General features: G+C 46.6%; 1 protein-coding gene across 3 annotated transcripts in view; it reads left to right on the plus strand.

Annotated features, from left to right (window-relative positions):
- The window catches only part of CNOT6L (CCR4-NOT transcription complex subunit 6 like), a 90,539-nt gene that overhangs the window by 26,193 nt on the left and 40,956 nt on the right, over positions 1-23,390 (plus strand). The window contains exons 1-3 of one of the 3 annotated variants that reach the window (XM_029073148.1): positions 20,304-20,329; positions 22,093-22,214; positions 23,064-23,250. In XM_029073148.1, the coding sequence (XP_028928981.1) occupies positions 22,103-22,214; positions 23,064-23,250 (299 nt within the window). In that variant the 5' untranslated portion in view covers positions 20,304-20,329; positions 22,093-22,102. Of the gene's footprint in view, positions 1-20,303; positions 20,330-22,092; positions 22,215-23,063; positions 23,251-23,390 lie in introns of those variants that run through there. The other 2 variants (XM_029073147.1, XM_029073149.2) reach the window with 2 other exon arrangements.

A 23,390-nucleotide genomic window follows, 5' to 3' on the forward strand; every position in this document is an offset into this window, starting at 1 on the left:
AATCACCTGGGAGGCCCCGACAGACGAGTAAGCCCAGTTGCAAAACGCAGAGACAGGTATTTGTGTAAGCCCCACCGCTTATCCTAAGGCGCTTCTCTGGCTCCCGAATGGGGCAGCTGGTTTGGACGTTCCCCTGTGCTCAAGGGAGAGAAACAAAACAGATATTTGTCTCGGGAAGGGGGTTTTGTCTTGGGCTGAGGCTCAGAAGCGGGTTCTTGAAGTGTCGTTTTCCTCTGACGAAAGACTAAGTTTGTAGAGACGTGACACCTGCTTCTGCAAGCCACTTGGATAATTCAGCGGTGAAAGTAGTCCAGCGTCTTGAGATTCAGCCGGGCTGAACAACTGGCACTTAAATGGATGGAACTGAGTTGGGGACCTTGATTCAAGCCAGAGCCAGAATAATTGAGTTTGAGGTTTGACCAGTGACTTTTAACCTTATTCCCTCCAAGCTTCCCAGTGTCCCACATTATCAATCAGTGAGTGGTATTTATTGATCACTCGCTATGTACACCCATCTCTAGACTGTAAGATCATCATGGGTGGGGAATGTACCTGCTAATTCTATTGTTTTGCACATTCCCAAACTCTTAGTTCAGTGCTTTGCACAGAGTAAATGCTCAGTAAATACCCCTACTGGGGAGCAGAGCACTGTACTCAGTAATTGGGAGAGTCTAATACAGTGGAGTTGTTACGCATGACCCCTACCCACAAGGAGCTCCACAGTCTGAGAAGCGTCAGAGGACCTGGGTTCTAATTCCAGCTTCGCCACTTGTCTGATTTGTGAGCCCGTTGTTGGGCAGGGATTGTCTCTATCTGTTGCCAAATTGTACATCCCAAGCGCTTAGTACAGTTCTCTGCACACAGTAAGCGCTCAATAAATACGATTGAATGAATGAATGAATGTGAGACCTTGGGGAAGTGTGCCTTCACTGTGCCTCAGTTCCCTCATCTGTAAAATGGGGCTTAAGACTCTAAGCCCCATGTGGGACAGGGGCAGTGTCCAACCGGATTAGCTTGAATCTACCCCAGCGCTTAAAACAGTGCTTGGCACATAGTAAATGCTTAACAGGTACCTTTTTTTTTTTTTTTACCCCAGGGCTTAGTTCAGTACATAGTAAGTGCTTTGCAGATACCATTAAAAAAAAAAAGACACAGAGGAGTCTGAGGGATGTGGGGAGAGGGAGTACAAAGGGTAGATTTATAGGAAGAAAGGAAAAGGAAAATGAACAAGGAGGGATAAGGAAGAAAAATACCCATCTTTGGCCACCCTGAGCTAAGACCAGGAATGTGCTCTAGCTTATAAATGAGCAGAACAACTAGTTAGTCAAGAATGGCAGTATCTTTTCCTTTTTACGGGTTTCTGCCAGACTCCTCTCAGGCCACTCAGATGTTTCCTCATGTTTGTTTTTGCCTTACTTCTTTTCTAAGCACAGACGACTGGCCAACTTGGAATCTCATTTATGCAACTCGCTGAATATTAGCCCGTCACTGGAATTAACTTCTCGGTGATCGTTCAGGCCTCGTCCTCTTTAGAGCTCTGAGTAAGAGCTAGGGCTGCAGTGACTCGTGTCTGATGCTTTATTTTCTGGACGTCATTGGTGAGTTCACAAGTGGGTGACTTGCCAGTTTGTGACTAGATTTCAGGTGCTTGAAAGGTAACTCTCTAAGGTGGTATAAGAACTTTTTTTAAACATGTGTTAGGTTTACTGTATTGTACCTGTCACTAAAGTTTTGGCAAGGCGAAGGTTCATGTTTGTGGGCTGTGATTTTTTTTTTTTGATTTTTTTTTTGGTTTTGTCTTCTGTTTTGAATCGTCACCCATTTTGTAGTATCGGCTTTCAGGGGAGGCTAATAGTTGAAGCTCTTTTTCGGTAAAATTTTGCAAATTCGGGGTTTACTAAAATATACCATTTGGTGGTAGGGAAAGGCTTAAAGGAGTGGTTAATGCCTGAAGTCTCTCTCTTCACGGGGCTAGTGGTAAAGTGAAATTTCAGGTTGAGCCAGGTAGCTCCCGCAGTCGTCTAACCAACCAACGAGGCTGCTCATTTAGTCAGAAGAGCTCCAGGAGGAATCTCTAACTTCCGTGGGATTTTATTCTTTAGTCTTCTTCTCCCCTGCCTACCTTGAGGTGGGCCACGTTTAGCTGATGTTGAAACTAAGTAGCTAAAATATCTTCTGTGACACCACTGCTGTTGGAACATAATAATAATAATAATGACAATAATCATAATGGTAGTTAAGTTGTCAGCTCCTTCTGACTCCCAGGGAAAGTAGAATATAACAGAGTTGGCAGATATGTTCCCTCCCTACAGCGAGCTTGCAGACTAGTCTTGGAGAAGCAGCATGGCCTAGTGGAAAGAGCATGGGCGTGGGGTTTAGAGGACCTGGGTTCTAATCCCACCTCTGTCAATTGCTTGCTGTGTCACCTGGGGCAAGTCACTTAAGTTCCCTCAACTATAAAATTGGGGATTCAGTAACCGTTCTCCCTCCTACTTAGGCGGTGAGCCCCATTCATTTGTGGCTTAGTGGCAAGAGCCCGGGCTTGGGAGTCAGAGGACGTGGGTTCTAATCCCACCTCCACCACTTGTCTGCTGCGTGACCTTGGGCAAACCATTTAACTTCTCTGTGCCTCAGTTACCTCACCTGTAAAGTGGAGATTAAGACTGTGAGCCCCACATGGGACAACCCGATTCCCTTTTATCTACCCCAGCGCTTAGAACAGTGCTTGACATGGTGCAAGCACTTAAATACCACAAAAAAGTCACTTTTGTTGAATCAGCCTTGGTGGCTTTGCCTTGTTGGCTGCCTAGGAACCAGTATTTTGGAGAAATGCGTACTTGCCGTTTTACATGGGTGTTGGTAAAAGAGGTTCCCTGTCCTAACAAGCCTGCTGTCATATTGCTGCTGGGCTTCTTGCAGGTTTCTTCCTCATGCAAGACCCTACCAAGGGTCCACTTGCTTTGGAGAAGGGGGGCGGGGGGAGAGCACGCAACCTTTTGGAGAAATAGTAGCTGCGTCGTCAGTGTGAGCCTGAAGTAGATCAGTCCAATCAGCCCCGAGCCGCTTCTGGATGCCTTGGTCTGTATGGAGGAGGATGATGATGGTATTTGTTAAGCGCTTACTATGTACCAAGCACTGTTTTAAGCACTGGAAATAAGGTAATCAGGTGGTCCCACATGAGGCTCATAGACAATCCCCATTTTACAGACGAGGGAACTGAGGCCCAGTGAAGTGACTTGCCCAAAGTCACACAACTGACAAGTGGCGGAGCTGGGATTAGAACCCACGGCCTCTGACTCCCAAGCCCGGGCTCCTTCCACTAAGCCACACTGTTATGGATGAGGAAACGCCGTTGGAGACTTTGGAGAATGAGGGCACTGTTGATGGAAGGGGGTGAAAATCAAATCATTGGGTGCCCCAATCTAAAGAGTTGATGAGGAAAGGAAGGCAGGGATGTATTCAGCCCCTTCTAGGAGTTTTAATAGGAACAGAATCGGAGATTGGGCAATAGTTGGAAGGTGAAATAGGATTCAGAGAAGACTCTTTTTTGAGTGCGTTTGAAGACTGAGTAGGAGACATACATTCATTCATTCAATCGTATTTATTGAGCGCTTACTTGTGCAGAGCACTGTACTAAGCACTTGCGACATCCAAATGAGGTTGAAAATGGCAGCAAGGGAGCAAAAGTGGTAAGGAGCAGAATCCTGAGAGGTGAGGGGAAGCAGAGGGGGGATGGGGAGGGAGAACTAGAGAGACGGGAATCGATTGATCAATGAGTGGTATTTATTGAGCATTTACTGTGTACGGAGCACTCTAATAAGCACTTGGGAGAGTACAGTACAGCAGAATTGGTAGTCACGTTCTTTGCCCACAAGATGCTTGCAGTCTCGAGGGGATGCTAGCACATCATGTATTTTTTCTTTCCCAAAATTCCAGTTGGGTCTTTAAGTGAAAAGGGAACATTTAGATGTGAAAGCAGCCTAACTTAGTGGAAAGAGCACGGGCCTGGGAGTCAGAACTCCTGGATTCTAATTCATTCATTCTGTCATATTTCTTGAGTGCTGACTGTGTGCAGAGCACGGTACTGAGCGCTTGGAAAGTATAGTTCGGCAACAAAGACAATCCCTGCTCAGCAAAGAGTTCTCTCCCAGGCTCTGCCGTCTGCCATCCCACCCTAGGCAAGTCACTTAACTTGGCTGGGCCTCAGTTTCATCATCTGTAAAATGGGAAATTAGTACCTTGTTTGCCCCACTTTTTAGACTGTGAGCCCCATGTGGGACTGGGACTGTGTCTGACTTGATTAGCCTGTGTCTACCTCAGTGCTTAGTCCAGTACTTGACACACAGTAAGTGCTTAATGAGTACAAGAGTTGTTGTTAAAATATGATAATTATCATTATTATCATTATTATTATTAAAGAGTTGGGAGGATAGGTATGGGTAGTTGGGTAATTTGCACTCTTAGCAGTTCTAGCTCCCTTTGGTCACACCCACCATCCAAAAAACAGTGGGGCAGAGATAGGGAGTTCAGGGTCAGCATAGTGGGTGCGTACGTGTGTGTGCACGCTCACATGCTAACGATTGCTTTTAAGTAACGGCTGATATCAAAAGTCAGAGCTACAAACAGCCACTGTTGTGGAGGTGAGGCGAGGCAGCATAGCCTAGTGGATTGAGCACGGGCCTGGGAGTCGGACTGGGTTCTGATCCCGTCTCTATGCCACTTGTCTGTTCCGTGACCTTGGGCAAGTCATTCAAGATCGCTGTGCCTCAGTTACCTCTTCTGTAAAATGGGGATTGAGACTGTGAACCCCACGTGGGACAGGGACTGTGTCCAACCTGATTATTATGTATGTGTCCCAGTACTTAGAACAGTGCCTGGCACAGAGTAAGTTCTTAACAATTACCATTAAAATGCAAACAAACCAAAAAACAACAACCCACCCTGGTAGCTGTAGTGATCTCTGAGATGGGTTCTAGAGGTGCTCTTGGTGAATCCTTCTTCCACACCTGGCCAGCTGGTACCCACTGAGTTTAGGACCTTTCAGGGCACCCAGGACTCTTGGGATGTGGGGTTTACATTTTGGGAAAACCCAGGATGCAGGCACTTACCTGTTCCGCTGCCGTGTGTGAGCACCAGCCGCTTCTTCTGACGCCGAGTTACTGCAAGGAAACGAGGTCACGTTGTTGGATGAACGGTCCCCGATACCCGGACAACATCCCGGCCAAAATGTGAAGTGAAAACCCACATTGGAGCCGAGCAGATTGTGTGCCATGTTCTGGTAGAGCCCGCGTTGATGTGATTTGGAGGTAACGCAAAGGACGAATCAGGGGCCTGTCTTCCCACAAGGCGCTGCCTCAGCCTTCCCGTACTGTACCACAAAGTACTCTTGTGTTCCTCTGCGCCTTGGCAGCTTTATAATACTCGATCCAGTAAAATAAAGAGTGGCAAAGGTGTAAAACATTTTGACAGAGGTGGATGTAATAGTATAAGGAAGGTTTTCAAAAAGAATCAGTCGGGATTTGTTGGAACCTCCTCACCCCCATCAATTCTTATCAGTTATTCTAATTCTTATTGTAAGGAGCTTGTTGGTCTTTGCATAGGCTTCAACCAAGGACTTGTAAATTCCTGAGACCTCGGGGCTGGAGAGAATGTTCCGTCCTGGAGAGGAAACTGGTCAAAAGATAGGAAATCAATCAGTCTATCAATGGTATTTTTTGAGCACTTACTGTGTGCAGGGCTTGGGATAGTATGATACAGCAGAGTTGGGAGTTGCTCTCCCTGCCTCCAAAGAGCTTATAGTCTGTGGGAAATCAATCCATTTACCAGAGTATCTAACCAAGGCTGCATAAAGGCAGCAATTTTTGAGTTGGGCTGAAAAGTAAAGATGAATGACCACTTTTCTGGATGGAGAATAATAATAATAATAACTGTGGTATTTGTTAAGCGCTTACTGTGTGCTATGCACTCTTCTAACTGCTGGGTGGATACAAGCAAATGGGGTTGGACACAGTCCCGGTCCCACGTGGGGCATACAGTCTCAGATGAGGTTACTTCGTATCTTGGCCTGTACAGAAGGGTACCACCGTAGGACGCTGGGGCTCGCCAGGAGACTTAGGGTGAGGGGCCTGCGGGACCTCCCACCCCACGGACATCCTGGGACGACAGGGGTGATGCAGCTGGCAGATCACTCTCCCCTGAGTCACAGCTTCAGAGCCAGCGAAAACTTCGAAGTCACCGAGGTGTTAGATCGCTACCTCTGAGGGGGGAAAACCCGCAATCAAGAGTTCCGGCCATTTGGCCGTCGTGAGAGAATCCCGTGGGTTTCTGACCCCCCAAAAAAGCGATCAGTAAATACAATTGAATGAACAAAGCGGGCTGGTCACCCAATGCCTTGTCTGGGTTCCTGCTGGGGAGTTAGATTGTTTACCTGAATTTTCTGTTTCAGCAGGTTGTAATGTTTACACAACCATTCGCGACAGGAAATGAGGAATCTATGCCTGTCTGTGTTCCAGCCCTTGTGGCACTGAGTTTTCGGTAAGCCAGACAAGATTCCCAGTGGGGTATTAGTGCAGCGGGGATTTTTGAGACTCATCCAACCCAGCCCCACCCCCAATTTGCCAGGTGCTTGGCCTGACCTGGCTTGGGGTGGGGGCAGGCAGGAAGGGGAAGGGTTGTGCATGGCCTGCCCAGAGGTAGGTGTGTGTGTTAGTGTGATAATAATAATCATAATTGTGGTATTCGTTCCAGCGCTTACTACATGCCAGGTACTGTACTAAGCTCTGGGGTAGATAGAAGGTAATCAGGTTGGACACACTCCCTGTCCCACACAGGGCTCACAGACTTAATCCCCATCTAACAGATGATAATAATTATGGCATTTGTTAAGCGCTTCCACTGTGCCAGGCACTGTACTAAGTGCTGGGGCGGATACAAGAAAATCGGGTTGGAAACAGCACGCGGGGCTCACAGTCTCAGTCCCCATTTTACAGGTGAGGGGACGGATGAGGTAGCTGAGGCACAGAGAAGTCAAGTGATTTGGCCAAGGTCACCCAGCAGATAAAGGGCGGAGCCAGGATTAGAATCCAGGTCCTCCTGACTCCCAGTCCTGGGCTCTATCCACTAGGCCATGCTGTAGCGTGGTTATCCCAGCTGTTGGTGGGGGTGTGTGTGTGTTTTTGTATGTGTGTGTAGTTTAGTTGTCCCTGATGTTGCTTCAAGCCCCCAGAATGTTGTGCTTAGTCTTGTTTGGCCCCATGGGGTGGCAGCCCCCTAGCCACAGGGAGGCTACTGACCACTCTGGCCCAAAGACTGGGAAACGGAAGCTGGGTTTGTTGTCCTAGTAAAGCTCACACTAATATATAAATTAGGCTAAACAGATGCCAGCCTGCAAAATTGGATCGGGTCCACTTTTTTAATTGGAAGGGAGAGGCCAGAGTTGGCAAAGTTCAAACCGAGGTTCATTATCATATAATGCTCTGATGATGCTAAACTGAAACTCCCTGCATCTTGGACCTCTCCCTTTCATTAAAAAAGTGGGCAAGGCGTAGGTCAACAGATACACGGGTGGATCGATATTAAAGCATATGTGTCCTTGGTCTTAAATGGTCTTTGGATTTTTGGTTTATGAAATTGGGATCAGAAAGAATGTGGAAAAAATCCATTATTTTCCCCCAGGAGTTGGAAAGACCTTGCCAACCCATCTGGAAAGGATTTGTTGGAGTCTTGCATCCTGCCTTGTGAGGAGCTGGACTCTTCACGGTAGTAATTGTCATAGTAGCATTCATTGGCCAAGTACTGTTCTAAACGCTGGGGTAGATACAAGCTAATTAGGTTGGACTCAGTCCCTGTGTCTTCATGGGGCTTACAGTGGGGCTTACGGAGAAGCAGCGTGGCGCAGTGGAAAGAGCACGGGCTTTGGAGTCAGGGCTCATGAGTTCAAATCCCAGCTCTGCCACTTGTCAGCTGTGTGACTGTGGGCAAGTCACTTCACTTCTCTGTGCCTCAGTTCCCTCATCTGTAAAATGGGGATTAAGACTGTGAGCCCCACGTGGGACAACCTGATTCCCCTGTGTTTACCCCAGCGCTTAGAACAGTGCTCTGCACATAGTAAGCGCTTAACAAATACCAACATTATTATTATTATTACAAACTTAATCCCCATTTTACAGGTGAGGAAACTGAGGCACACAGAAGAGAAGGGACTTACCCAAGGTCGCACAACAGATATGCGGCAGAGCCGGGGATTAGAACCCAGGTCCTCCTAACCCCCAGGCCCATGCCCTATCAACTAAGCCACAGTGTTTCTCACAAGTGCTGACGGGGAGGGCTTTTACAACTTTTGGGTACTGTAGCGTAACGTCTTTGTAGGGATGGTGGTCTGATGTACGACACTTAAGTAGAGCTTGGTAGTTCCTGGGAAAGGTGTGGGTAAAAAGGTTGTACTTCATCTCAGAGAGGTTGTCTCTGTGGAAGCTTGTCTGAGAGCTGTGGTGGTGGTTTTTTCTCATTTTTCTGAGATCAGAGCAGTCCCATCTGTTTAATTAACAGGTAAAGAAGTGTGAGTTTTCCCGTCCCCCAAACCGTCCATATGTGTTTATGCTAGGGTTTTGGGTATTTTTTTTTTTTTAATTTAATTTTTAGCTGATTAAGCATTTCTGTCTTTATCTGTAATTCAGTGAAGGGGGTTGGAAATGAAGGATTCCAGGGATTGATTGAACTTTTAGGCAGTGACTCTTTGAAAGTCAAAATGTCGGTTACTTTGAAATTGTTAATAATTTCTATTTTATCATCCTCGCAGAAGAAATTTGGAATATGGGAATCTTTATTCTCCTGGTTGTTTTCCAACAGAAAGAGCTTTGACCTTAATTTGGATGAGTCTGTTTTCCAGCAGAAAGACTCAATTTGGAGCTTAGTTTGGGTGAGTCAGAGTTGAAGTAGTTTCTTCACCAGGACCGATACATTAAATGGAAAGAGGAGGTGGCGACAACTCCGGCCTCCTCAGTCCACCAGTGTGCAGAGCACTGAAGTACACGCTTAGGGAAGCGGCGTGGACTACTGGAAAGAGCCACGGGCCTGGGAGTCAGAGGACCTGGGTTCTAATCCCAGCTTCACCACTTGACTGCTATGTGACCTTGGGCAAGTTACTTACTGTCTTTGTGCCTCAGTTACCCCATCTGTAAGAACTGTGAACCTCATGTAGGATGGGTAGTATCTCTAATTCTATTTATATTGGTGCTGTTGATGCCTGTTTACTTGTTTTGATGTCTGCCCCCTCCCCTGCCCCCAAGACTGTGAGCCTGTTGTGGGCAGGAATTGTCTCTCTTTGTTGCTGAATTGTACATTCCAAGCGCTTAGTACAGTGCTCTGCACATAATAAGTGCCCAATGAATACGATTGAATGAATAAATCCAACCTGGTTACCTTGTATCTACCCCAGAGCTTAGAACAGTTCCTGACATACAGTAAGTGCTTAACAAATACCATCATCATTATTACTGTTATTATTAGGTGGGAGATACGATCCCTTCCCTCAAGGAATTTAAAGGCTGGTCCAGCATCTGTCCAGGCTTCTCTTCCCTTTGATTTTAAATTAAAAGGCAACAGAAAGCCCTATCCAGAGGAAATGCCATGTTTTTCCAAGGATGAAATCCTGAAAAGCTGCCTCTTAAAATTTAACGCACATTTTGAACTTCCTGCCAAAACACTAAACAAAACCGTTCAACGAAAGCACGGGGCGTGTTTTGCATTCCTTACGAAGTTAATGGTGCTAAAAATCCAGGCGGGCTGGGGTAATTTGTTGTGAGACTGGGCGTGGGGGGTACCTGTGGTTAGTGGAAGAACCCCGCTGATTCCCCCCCAAAGAGCCTGGCAATGTGCCTCAGCCGACTCGTGTTGGCACCTCACCAAACAGAAGCCTGCCACATGTGGCCTGCAACTGAGAACAGCCACAGGATCTTGGGGATTTGGAGGCTTTATTTTTGGGCATGCTCATTTTGGCAAGTTCACGCGAACGAGCTACAATGGTCCCATATGTTGGCAGTTGCCTTGATAATGCCTTGGGTCTGTCCACCCGACCCATCTGTAGCTCTGCGTCCTTCCCAATTAGAGCCAGATGAATGGGAAGAATAGGGCCGGCTCCATTCCGTGACTGCGGCCGGCAACCAAGCGCTGGGCTAGATGCGAGCCCATCGGGAGAAGCAGTGTGGCTTAGTGGATAGAGCACAGGCCTGGGAGTCAGAAGGACCTGGGTTCTAATCCCGGTTCCGCCACTTGTCTGTTGTGTAAACCTAGGCAAGTCACTTCACTTCTGGGCCTTAGTTCCCTCATCTGTAAAATGGGTGTGAAGACTGTGAGCCCCATGTGGGACAGGGACTGTGTCCATCCCAATTAACTCTTATCTACCCCAGTGCTTAGAACAGGGTTTGGCACATAGTAAGCTCTTAATTAGTACCAGAGGAAGCATGAGAAGCAGCATGGCTTAGAGGCAAGAGTACGGGCTGGGAGCAGAGGATGTGGGTTCTTATCCTGGCTCTGCCACTTGTCTGCTGTGTGACCTTGGGCAAGCCCTTAGCTTCCCTGTATCTCAGTTACCTCATCTGTAAAATGGGGATTAAGACAGTAAGCCCCACATAGGACAACCTGATTACCTTGTATCTACCCCAGCACTTAGAACAGTGCTTGGTACATAGTAAGCCTTAACAAATATTATTATTAGGTTGGACACAGTCCCTGTCCCACATGGGGCTTAATACACTGCCTGGCACATAGTAAGCACTTAACAAATACCATAAAAAGTATAGTCTTTATGTGTGTTCTCTTCTCTCTCCCTCCCTCCCTCTCCCTGCCCCCATAGATGAACTTGACATTACTGGCATCTTCAGGTTTGAAGGACAACCATATAGCTCAGTGGAAGAGAAATCAATGGTATTTATTGAGCACTTGCTGTGTACAGAGCTCTCGGGAGGACAGTACAGTGCAACAGAGCCGATAGACACATTCCCTGCCCACAGGGAGTTCACAGTCTAGAGGAGGTGAGAGGCATTAATGTGAATTGTGGATATGTACGTAAGTGCTGTGGAGCTGGGAGTGTGGTGAATATCAAGTGCTTAAAGGGTACAAAGAGAAAGTGTTATTGATTTAATGGAGAAACTGAATGTATATTGTGCTAGGAAACAGTATAATAGGACTTGAAGGGAAATATGCCATTCAATCTGCAAACACATGTTTCACTTACAAAAGCAAAACCGTGCCAGAAACTACAGAGAGAAGCTCACATCTTCCAAGGAAACCAAAATGCAAATCAGGTTTTCATATTGCAAAAGTGAATGAAGGCTGGAGTTGAACTTCTTTGCGGATGATTTTCTTTCCGAATGCCATATGTATTATTTTGCAAATGCAGTCAGACCCACAAAGTGCACATCTCCTCTTTGCCGTTGCATTGAGAACTAATTTTGGCATCTCAGGAGTGATTTAAAAAGAAGTGGGGGTTCCAGATGGCAGATAGAGATTCACTCTAAATTGAGGAACAAAATGTAAATTCACAAGAAAGTTTACTTGATTGTCTCTATTTTGGAGATCTCTTTCTTAGTATTTTCTGTATATGATGGCACTCTCCTCCCTCTCCTACTTAAGAAAGCAGTGGTGGAGGGGAGACTTTGAACTACAGGCCCCCTGGAAAGAAGAGAAAAACCATTGGGGAGTTGAGATAAAGCTTAATAGCAAGATCTGGAAGACCTTCCATTAGCAAAATTATTCCAGTTAGTGAGTAGAATATTTGCCTGGTAGAGTCCAAATGGAGGAATAGCTAGAATAAGGTGGAAAAAAAAATCCCCATAGTCAAATGGATTCTGGTTCAGAGAATGCATCTTTAGCTATTTGACTAAGCTAAAGTGATTGCCTAGAATGTAATAATAATAAATGATTGTGTATTAAGCACTTGCTATGTGCCAAGCACTGTACTGAGCACTGGAGTAGATACCAGGTAATCAGGTCACACATGTGGCACACAGTCTAAGTAGGAGGGAGAAGAGATATTGAATTCTCACTTTACAGATGAGGGAACTGAGTCACAGAGAATCAAAGTGACTTGCTTACCGTCATACAGCAGGTAAGCAGCAGGACGGGAATTAGAACCCTGGTCCCTGATCTTTCCACTAGGCCACACTGCTTCTCTGTTGTATTGATGATTATGGCATTTTTTAAGCTCCTCGAGTGGTAGGCTACAAACAGCACAGGGATCCGTTCAGTTATTGAGGCTGTTGCCCAGAGGGCAACCTGAAGCCTTCTCTTCTCTGAAGCACCTGGGAGCAGAGTCTCTCTTCCGCTCTTGCCTTGAAAATGACATTAATGTATTTTTTTATGGTATTTTTTAAGCACTTACTATGTGTAAGGGGTAGATACAGTGTAAACAGGTTGGACACGGTCCCTATCTCACATGGGGCTCACAGTCTAAGTAGGAGGGAGATTGTGTTTTGAATCCCATTTTGTACGTGAGGAAAGTGGGGTACAGAGAAGTTAGGTGACTTGCCCAAGGTCACAAGATGGAAACTGGCAGAGCCAGAAGGAGAACCCAGGTTCAGTGACACCCAGGTCTGTGTTCTTTTCCCCTATGACAAGCTGCTTCCCTTCCCAAGATCATGCTGTCTGGGTTCCACACAGGGCTCCTAAGCTAAGTGGGAAGGAGAGCAGGTTTGTTACCACTATTTACAGATGGGGACACTGAGGCACAGAGAGACTAAGTAACTTGCCCAGGGTAACCTAGCAGGCCAGGGGCAGCTAAAGGGACGAGAAAAACCTCCAGACTTCTAGACCCACGCTCTCGATGTTCACCATAGAACCCTCTTGCACCATTTGTGCCAAGACCGAAGTAATCTTTGAGATCTGGTGGCATCTCAATCTATCAATAGCATTTATTGAGTGTGGACTTGGTTCAGAGCACCATTGTAAATGTGCGGGAGACTAAATAGGGTTTGTAGATGCAATTCCTGCCACGGTGACTTCCTCAGTGATTAGGATAAATGTCTTGTCTTTGTCCGTTGGTGTGTTTTCTACGTTTCTCGGATAATAATAATAACGTATTTGTCAAGCGCTTACTGTGTGCCAAGCACTGTTCTAAACGCTGGGGGAAATACAAGGTTATCAGAATGTCCCAGGTGGGGCTCACAGTCTTAATCCCAGTTTACAGATGAGGTAACTGAGGCACAGAGAAGTTAAGTGACTTGCCCCAAATCATACAGCTGACAAGGGGAGGGAGCCAGGATTAGAATCCAAGACCTCAGACTCCCAAGCCCATGCTCTATCCAGTATACCATGCTGCTGTTTTGAAGAGTACTAAAGCATTTCGAATTCCCTCTGTGTCTTTGAAGATACTGGAGCCATCTTCACTTTTCAGAGGTGCTGTGACAGTGTATAGTGCCATATAACATCTGTATCGATGAGTAGAAGCTCTTAATAATAATAAAAATTGTGGTATTTAAGCGCTTACTGTGTGGTAGGCACTGTACTAAATTTGGTGATGGCTGTAGGGACAAATGTCTTGACAATTCTGTTGGGATTCATTTTTGGTTATCTGCTCCTGCTTATTCTCCATAGACATAGTTGAGTGGATCTTTCCAGCCTGGCACTGGCTTTTAGGATAGAAGCAAATTGGCTGCTAATAAGCTGCTTCTTTTCTCCAGGTGTTTTAAATGACTTGGAAATCATTTCTATTTCAGAGTCCATTTTGCTGGCTCATTCAGATCCCAATACAGTGAAGATTTAGGTAAATCTTCATTATGATAAATCTAAGTATTTGAGTTTAAAAAAAGGTTTCTGGCTCTAGTTGTATTTTGTACATGTAGGTAATTTTTTGGGGGGGGGTTGTCATTTATGATAGGAAAGCAGTGTGACCTATTGGAAAGAGAGAGCATGGGCTTGTGAGAGGACCTGGGTTCTAATTCTGGCTCTGCCACTCACCTGCTATATGACCTGGGCATTTCATTTAGCTTCTCAGTGCCTCATCTGCAAAGTGGACATATCTGTTTTATCTCCTACTTACACTAGCAGCCCCGTACGAAGTCTGATTATCTTATAGCTACCCCAGTGCTTGCCATACAGTAAGCAGCATGACCTAGTGGATAGAGCACAGGCCTGGGAGTTAGAAGGTCATGAGTTCTAATTCCGGCTCAACCACTTCTGTGCTATGTGACCGTGGGCAGGTCACTTCACTTCTTCGTGCCTCAGTTCCCCTATCTCTAAAATGGGGATTGAGACTATGAGCCCCATTTGGAACACGGGACTATGTCCAACCCAATTTGCTTGTTGTCCATCCCAGTGCTTAGAACAGAGCCTGGCACATAGTAAGTGCTTAACAAATACCATAATAATAATAACCGTTTTTATTAAGTCCTTGAGAAGTGTGACAATTATCATTTTTTTCTGGGCATCCAAATTAAAGCTTGGCATAGCCCAAGGATTCTTGTGTTGGGTTTAGAAAAATGCAGTTGAAAATAATTGATGGGGAAGCTTGCCTAGATTGCTATCTCAGAACATAAGCAGGCACATAGTCCGCATCCTGGGCTTGTTCTGGACAGTATAGTGCATTGTATGCATGCAATCGATATTGAACAGCAAGTTATCTTGTCTCAATCTGACCTGTAACTCAGTGAGCAGGGGGCAAAGATAATGCCCTTTTATAATGCCATTGTGTCCTAGAAATGCCCACTCCTTTAAAGATAAGAAAAATAATCGACAGCCTGCACTACAGCCAAAGCATTCGATGCAGGCTTGATTCAGGTCCTTTCAATCCTAGGAACTCTGCCAGCTCCTGAATCTCTGCTCGAGACTGCTTCTTTTAAGTGCTGTTGAGGCACAATCGGTTAAAATCTCTGTAGAGATCTTATGGGTAGATGACCGAAGACTTGAGAACCGGGGCCCGATTCATTGTTCGAAGTCTTTGGCATATATTTTGAGGTCCTCTGCTGGGCGATAGAGCCCTGGCGGTGTCACTCTCCGTGATAGCGAAGTCGCCGGCTGTTGGTGGTGGACTCCGGAACCGTCGTGGGCGTCCTGAAGTCCAGAGGGTTTCTCGCAGAATCATTTTAGCCGTAAACTGAATGTTGAAACCGCTGCTTGTGGGGTCTGCCCCAGGCGGCCCCTTTCCGCCTCCTGTTGGGCTGAGTGTCCCACCCTGATAGAGAGGACCTGGGATTTGGGCTGAAGTTCATTGCACGCCCACATCACCCCACACCGACGCCCCATTTGACGCCTGTCCGGCGATAAGGTGGATGGCCTGAGTTGAGAAGGCCCCAGTGGCAATTGAGAGAACAAGAGGTTTGGAATTTCCTGTATGATGAGAGCCCAAGACCTCAATCTGAAGTGCCGCGTTTTTCACGTGCCCCAGCCTGTAACCGAAGGAAGCAAGAAGACATTCACCAAAAGTCACTATTGCAGCAGGTTTGCCTGGTGGTGTTTTTGTATCTAACGCAAAGCAGTAATCAATCAATGGTAGCTACTGAGCGCTTATTGTGTGCAGAGCACCGGACTCAACGCTTGGGAGAGTCCGGTACTGTAGAGTTGGTAGACATGAGGAGCTTACAGTCTGTGCGGGAGATGGACATTAAACTATATTGCAGATAGGGGAAATAGAGTATAAAGTATGTAAGTGCTGTGTAGGGCTGGTGTGAGTATCGGGGTGTTAAATCGGCTTAGTGGCAAGAGCACGGGCTTGGGAGTCAGAGCACATGAGTTCTAATTCCGCCTCTGCCGCTTGTCTGTTGTGTGACCTTGGACGAGTCGCTTAACTTCTCTGTACTTCGGTTTTGTGAGCCCCACGTGGGACAAGCTGATGACCGTGTATCTCTCCAGCGCTTAGAACAGTGCTTGGCATATAGTAAGTGCTTAACATACGGTTATTATTATTACTAAGTCCTTCACAGCCAAATTGGTAGCTGCTACACTGGGGAGAGTGGATGAGGGAAGAAAAGGGACTAGTTGGGGAAAATATCTGGGAGATGTGATTTTCGGAGAACGATGGGGGATGGTGGACTGTTGGATATAAGTGGGGGGGGGGGGACATCCAGTTCTTCCTTGGACAGGCTCGTTATGGGCAGGGAACGTTTTTTCTAATTCCGTTGTGTTGTACTCTCCCAAGCACTCAGTGCCGTGGTCTGCACACAGTAAGTACTCAATAAATACCATTGAGTGATTGAAAGGGGCTTGATGGTGAGGTGCATTTAGAGGAGCAAAGTTTGCATAGTCGGTTGTAGTAGTTAGATCAGTGGCATAAGGTAGGAGGAAGAAGGCTGATGGAATGCCTTAAAATGAATGATAAGGAGTTCATGTGGAAGTGTACAGGCAACCACTCGGGGTTTTCGAGGAATGAGGAGATGTGGACCCAACAGTTTCTCGGAAAAATGATCTGGATAACAGAGTCAAGTATGGATTGGAGAGGGGAGAGGCAGGAGGCAGGGAGGTCAACGAGGAGGCTGATACAGTCATCAAGGCACGGTAAGTGCTTGGAACTGCGTGGTGGCAGCTGGGAGTGGAAAGGACGGATTCTAGAGATAGGTTAATGTGTGTCGCCGCAAGGAGAGAGATGAGATGGCAAACGTCAAGTTATCCGGGCTTTCGGGAGGAGAAAAAATGGAAACGCATTGCTTTTTGGTTGGTTTTACCCTGCTTCACAGAACATGCCTGCTTGGACCAAAATCTTGGTCTGAGGCAGGTTTGGAGGTTGATCTGTGAAACCCGTCATCCTGGAAGCGCTTTGCAGGGGATGGATTGAAATCCGGTGAGCGGGAGGGAGAGAAGCCAAGGGACAAGGCCATTTTGCTGCGTAGTCACCAGAGTGGCTGACTGAGGGGACTAGAAGGGGGAAGCTATTTAGGCTGTTTTACAAAACGCTTGAAATAGGGTGCAATACGGGTTTATGCCGGGATTCCTCTGGAGGACTAAACAATGACGAGGAACTCCAGAAACAGCCATTTCACCATTGGATCCCACCCCGTCCACAATTAAGTGTGAGGGAACGTGTCTATCAACGCTGTTAGATTATACTCTTCTAAGAGCTTAGTACGTTGCTTGGCACACAGTTAAGTGCTTAATAAATACCAGTGGTTGATAGAGTGGAGCTCTGACTCTGCCTGCAAACCTTTAGCTGTGGCCGCTGCTCTCAAGGGGACCAAAGCTTCCACTTCCGACCCTCCTGGAGAACCCATCTCCTTCATCTTTTCTTCCTCCTATCTCTTCCTTCTCCGTCTTTTCCTCCCCTGTCTCCTCCCTCCTCTTTCTCCTCTTTCCCTTCCTCTTTCTCCTCCTCCTATTTCTCCTCCTATTTCTCCTCCTCCTCCTCTTTCTTCTCTTTCTTCTTCTCTTTCTCCTCCTCCTATTTCTCCTCCTCTTTCTCCTTCTCCTCTTCTCCTCCTCCTTCGCCTCCTCTTTCTCCTCCTCCTATTTCTCCTTTTTCCTCCTCTTCTTCTAAATTCTCACAGGCCCATAGAGCGAGGTGCGATGTGGCCCCGACACTGGGAAAAACTGCAGTGTGCTATTTTTTGGACGGTATTTAAGTGCCTAGTATGTGCCGAAGATAAGTGCCGTGTAAGTACAAATTAGATCGAACACAGACCCTTGTCCCGCATGGGGCTCACAGTCAAAGTAGGAGGGAGAATAGGTATTTTCAGTTGAGAAAATTCAGTCACAGAGAAATGAAGTGACTCACCTAAGGTCACAAAACAAGAAATTGGCAGAGCTGGGATTAGAACCCAGGTCCTCTGACTCCCAGGCCCATGCTGTTTTCACTAGGCCACACTCCTTATCAATGCCTGTTTATCAGCCCTGTCCTCGGAGCCTCTGCAGCCCGAAATTGGTTTCACTGGAAGGTTCTTTCCGACAGACTCCCAAGGCTAGACGAAATTTTTTTGCTTCGGAAGAGCCGAGGCGGGAATGAGGGGGAGAGCAGCGAGGGGGGAGATGTGTGTTCCAAAGTGAAAAGTCGGTGCATTAGGCAAGGCAAAGCCAGGGGACAGAAATGGAGTTGAAGTGGATAATACTTTTCATCCAAAGATAGGTTCTCTGAACATTTTCAAATAAAAACACTAATGGAAACCTTCGAGTGATGAACACAGTGTCCCCACATCCCCATTTCTGGACTCGCTGTCTCCTTCAACTGATCGGGCGGAGAACTTTAGACCTCTTTCACCAGACCATGAGTTTCCGATTGAGCTTGAGAGCATTACGCGTTTTTGCGTTCTGTTCGTCATCCTATTGTACAGTACCCAAGAGAACTGGGAAATCTGGAAGGCAGTGTCCCCTCCAGATTGATTTGTGTTCAGATGCAAGAAGGAATTTTGAATGACTTTTCTTGGAAAGGACCATGGGTAGCTTTCCATGAACAGTGGCTGTCCCATGGGTTGAAAAAAAATATTTTAATTGTATTTGCTAAGCGCTTGCTTTGTCAAGCACTGTTCTAAGCTTCTCAAATTACTTGAGGGCTTAAAAGAAAAGCCTCTACCTGTGCTGTCTGCTCTGTGATGCTTTGGAATATTTAGGAAATTAAGTGTCTAGGGTTGCTAGCGTTTCCAGACTGGTAATAGTTTTGTTTTTGTTTTTTTTAAAAAAACACAATGAAGTGAATCTATTAAAGGAAGAGTGGAGGTCAGTTTATAAAATGACCTTGTTAGCCTGGCTGATTCCAGTGGAAGCTGGAAGTCCTGACTTAAAGCAATTAGTCAATCGATGGTATTTACTGAGCGCTTACTATGTGCAGAGCACTGTACTAAGTGCTTGGGAGAGTAGAATATGGTGGAGTTGGTTGAGACGTTCCCTGTCCACAATGATTTTACAGGATAAAGAATTTTTCACTTTTGTCTAAGCAGGGAGGGTCCTAGATATTGGGAGGAGGAGGGGGGCTTTCTTCCCGGTCCCTGTTTTTTTCCTTTTCAGCTGGCTTTTGTTGTGGCATTCCTTCACCACTGTTACAAATTTGGCTCACTGGGCTGCGCACAGGGAGGTCTGTTTATATTGCAAGAGGAGAACTGAGAAAATGTAAAAAGTGGAGTTGGGGCCCTCTAGTTAAATAAAAAGGCTGGAGCACTGTTGTCTATCCTGATCATCGTTGCTGGGGCATTTCATCATGCCTCTAAACTGGAAGTTTGCTGTGTGGGCAGGGAATGTGTCTTCCAGTTCTGTTATATTGCACTCTCTCAAGCACTTAGTACAGTGCTCTGCAAACAGTAAGCACTCATTGCGATTGGTTACTCAGAAGACATAGAGGCTGGAGCACATTAAGGACAAGAGCTGTAAGCTTGTTGTGGGCAGGGAACGTCTCTTCCAACTCTATTATATTTTGCTCTTCTAATGCAAGCGCTCAATAAATACCACTGACGGATTGACTGCCTCTCTATATTCTTCGGAGCCTGAAATGCTGCTGTAATCCCGGTTGCCTTTTGGGTCTGATCTGTGGTTTGGCCTTGCTATGAAGAATTTATTCCTGGTTTTGGTACACTAGACCCCACTGAAGCATGTGTCTGATGGTGCACAGCAGACATACTGAAACAAATTGTTACTTAAAAAACTTCATTCTGCTAATGCATTTCATCCAGTCTGTTCTGGTTGGGTGAGGGGGTGGGGGTGGTTCTTATCTAGGAGTAAAATGTCATCACAGGATAATGATCTTAGAGCTACACAGAATGCCCTGACCTTTATGAAAAAGAACGTGGGGCTCTTACCGCCCAAACTGAATGATAAGATTCTAGATCTGGAAAATGGAAGAGAGAGGCTTTACCTGGAAGCAAATAGAGTCATAATTATGAGTCACATATTCGGATATAGATCTTTTAGTCATTTAGGGAGAAAGAAAAGATCTGCTTTCTTCCTCTCTCTTAATTCCAACATTTTCAAGTATTTTTAGACTGTGGATCACTTCAGTGAGAGAAAAACCTATTGCAGACCCCCTAGTTTAATAATCAGTGGATCGCCGCCAGAAAACAATTGCTCTAGTTCACTGCTATGCTCTCTTTCATAACATTATCTTAAAGGAATAGCTTGATTTTTTTTTCCAGTGTGTATTAGCCGTATGGGGGCAGTGAATGATGTCATTGACTAAACTATAGCCTATATATAGTATCTGTTAAGCAACTGCTACGTGCCAGGCACTCTAAATACATCATCATTATTATTATTACTAAGCGCTTAGGTAGATGGATAGATAGGTTGGACACAGTCCATGTCCCACTTGAGCCTTACACAGTCTTAATCCCTGTTTTTCAGATGAGGAAACTGAGTCCCTGAGAAGTGAGGTGACTTGCCCAAGGCCACACAGCAGATAAGTGGCAGAAACCGGATCAGAACCCAGGTCCTTCTACCTCCCAGGCCCGTGCTCTGTCCACTAGGCTTCTCCAATACGGCATTTGGGATAAGCGGCTCTTCGGGCACAACCCTCAAATGTTATCACCTGGCAGGAGCAGAAAGATGCTCTGTGTGGAGGGAGGGGGAGAGTGTAGCAGGGCCCCGGTTGCTGATGGCAGTTCCGCCTGCTGTTTTAGAGGTTCCTTGGCTGTGACCAAGGCCCCTACAGGAGAGGCAGCTTGGCCTAGTGGGAAGTCATCTAGACTCTAAGCTCCTTGTGGGCGGGGAATGTGTCTGTTTATTGCTGTCCTGTACTCTCCCAAGCGCTCTGCACACAGTAAGCTCTCAAAAAATATGACTGAATGAAAGAGCACAGGCCCTGGAGTCGGAGGACCTGGGTTCTAATCCCATCTCTACTGCGTGGCCATGAGCCATTGGTAAAATGGGGACTAAACAAATCTGTTCTCCCTCTCCGGAGACCGCGAGCCCCGTGTGGGACAGGGACTGTGTCCAACCCCATTATCGTGTATCCACCCCGGGGCTTACTACAGTGCTTGGCTCATAGTATGTACTTGGTAAATGCTGCAATTATTATTATTACAGAAATGATGATCCCTGTTCTCGGGCTTTCCCATCTCCTGTACTAGCTAATGTACCCATAAAACAGTGTACTTGAATTTTTCCACTCACAGATCACTTGAATGCCTGTTCTGTGGCTCAAAGACCGTTTGACCCGGTCTCTCCACCCTCTAGGGACATGCATGGGCATTATGTTGAGCACCTGTGCCCACCTAAGACAAGGTGCACTTCCCCTGCCTGGTGGATCCACAGCCTTGCTGTGCCCGGCAGGGAGGTTAGGCCGCACAATGGCGGGTAGATTAGGTCGGTATGGCAGAGCTGTTAGGGCCTGGGTGACCGACCCATCGGGTCCTTCTCCCAGTCAATGGCTGGCAGCCGCCCTACCCACCCTGCTACCCTTCCCCCCGAGCTCCAGTGTGCTGTGCCGCTCCCAAGAGAGAAATGGGTCAGGTGGGCGGGGTCTGGGGGCTGGAGAGGAGAGTGGGAAACAATGAGGAAAAAAATCCAAAGCGGGTTGGAGGGGGTCTGAAAATGGTTGTGATGTGGTCCCGGCTATTGTTTATTTTATTTTATTTTTTTGTGGGGGGGGGGGTGCGCACACGTGCGCTGGTACTTGTTAAGTGCTTATAATGTGACAGGCACCATACCAAGCCCCGGGGTAGATACACGTTCATCAGGTCGGACACATTCCCCTGTCTCGTGTGGGGCTCACGGTCTTAGTCCCCATTTTACAGATGAGCTAACTGAGGCACAGAGACCCGAAGTGACTCGCCTGAGGTCCCACAGCAAAGTGACAGCCGGGATTAGAAGCCAGGTCTTCTGGCTCCCAGGCCCTTGCTCTTCCCACTAGGCAACGCTGCTTCTCACTCAGTATGCATGTGCCAGGACCTACTCGTCCTGCCACTTGCTGGTTGGTCAGAGGCCAGGTCCACCAGGGATTGTAAGAACCATGATTACTCCTCAACGGGCACCCTGAGCAGGACCGAGCTCGGGAACCAAGTAGCAGAAGTTCTTTAAGAACCTCTAGTATAAAAAGATGCATTGACGGGCAGATCGGATAATAAAAATATCAGCTAAAATCTTGGTTAGCTGAGAAACTCCCATTTCCCTTCCCCATGGGTGTTATTTATTAGAGAAATCCATTGTCTTTGGAAGCAGTAGTATAATTCTTTTCTTCTTTTTTTTCTCTAGACTAATAGGGATGCCAAAGGAAAAATATGACCCTCCAGATCCTCGCAGAATTTACACCATCATGTCAGCGGAGGAGGTAGCCAATGGGAAGAAGTCTCACTGGGCAGAGTTAGAGATCTCGGGTGAGTGGAATTCAGAATTAAACCCAATTCCCATCAAAATTGGATGAGTGTGTGTTCATTTCTGGGCAGCCCATTTACAGCTGGGGCTGCTGGATCTGAAGAAGCAAGGCTGTGATTGCTGGCTAATTCTCATGTTTGTCTAGTAAAAGAAATCTGAAATGAAAGACTTTTTTCCCGTCCCCTTTTGACGGCAAATGAAAGGTCTGAGCCAAAATTGGCATCTTGGAATTGTGAACATTTCCAGTAAGTTTCCGAGGAACGCCAAGTCTGTGTTTTAATCGACCTTTATGGATTTTTGAAATGCCACCGTGGCTTACAGGAGAATCGCTTCGAGATTCTTTTCTCTCTGCGAAAAGCTTTCTTCCTCTTCATCCGAACCTCCCGGCAGCGGGATACGGAGCCTGGAGCTTCTTATTTGAAACAGAGAAAATAATTGAGTTCAGTGGGATCGCTAGGATTGCACTTATCTTTTGAAGAGCATCGGCACGTTTTGTTAATGAGGCACTTTGTTAGCACACTAAGCACTCTCTGGAGCAATGGAGGCCAGTCTTTGCCCAAATTCTGACAACAGGAACCACATTCGGGTTCTCGATTGCTTAGCACGGGCACCCCAGAATTGCGGCGGACTGGGTAAAGGATTGCTGGGAGAGATGGGCAAGTGCCACTGAGTCGGGGAGAGAAGAGAAGCTGCCAGGAGAGGTGGAGGGATGGCAGGTGAGATTCTAAGTGGCGTTTCCATGGCTGAGCAATTTGATGGTATTTGTATTCCTGCGCCACACACGACATATTGATTTTCAGCCCTTCACGGATCCCAGGTCTAACGGTGTAACTTTTATTTTTTTCTTTTAGGTAGAGTGCGGAGCTTAAGTACGTCACTTTGGTCCCTGACACATTTGACTGCCCTGCACTTGAATGATAATTACCTTAGTCGCATTCCACCTGATATTGCCAAGCTCCATAATCTGGTTTACCTGGACCTGTCATCCAATAAACTCAGAAGTTTACCAGCAGAACTAGGAAATATGGTGTCTCTCAGGTGAGGAAACATGGTTTTTTTTTCTTTTTTTCAGATCACTCCCGCTTCCCTGGTGCCTCCGGGGTCAGCCGGCCCAGACGAACTCCTCCCAGTAGGCAGGGCAGATGCGACATCACTGGCTGGGGTGTGGAATTAGCAGC

Source organism: Ornithorhynchus anatinus, chromosome 10 (assembly GCF_004115215.2).
Source record: "Ornithorhynchus anatinus isolate Pmale09 chromosome 10, mOrnAna1.pri.v4, whole genome shotgun sequence".
NCBI lineage: Eukaryota > Metazoa > Chordata > Mammalia > Monotremata > Ornithorhynchidae > Ornithorhynchus > Ornithorhynchus anatinus.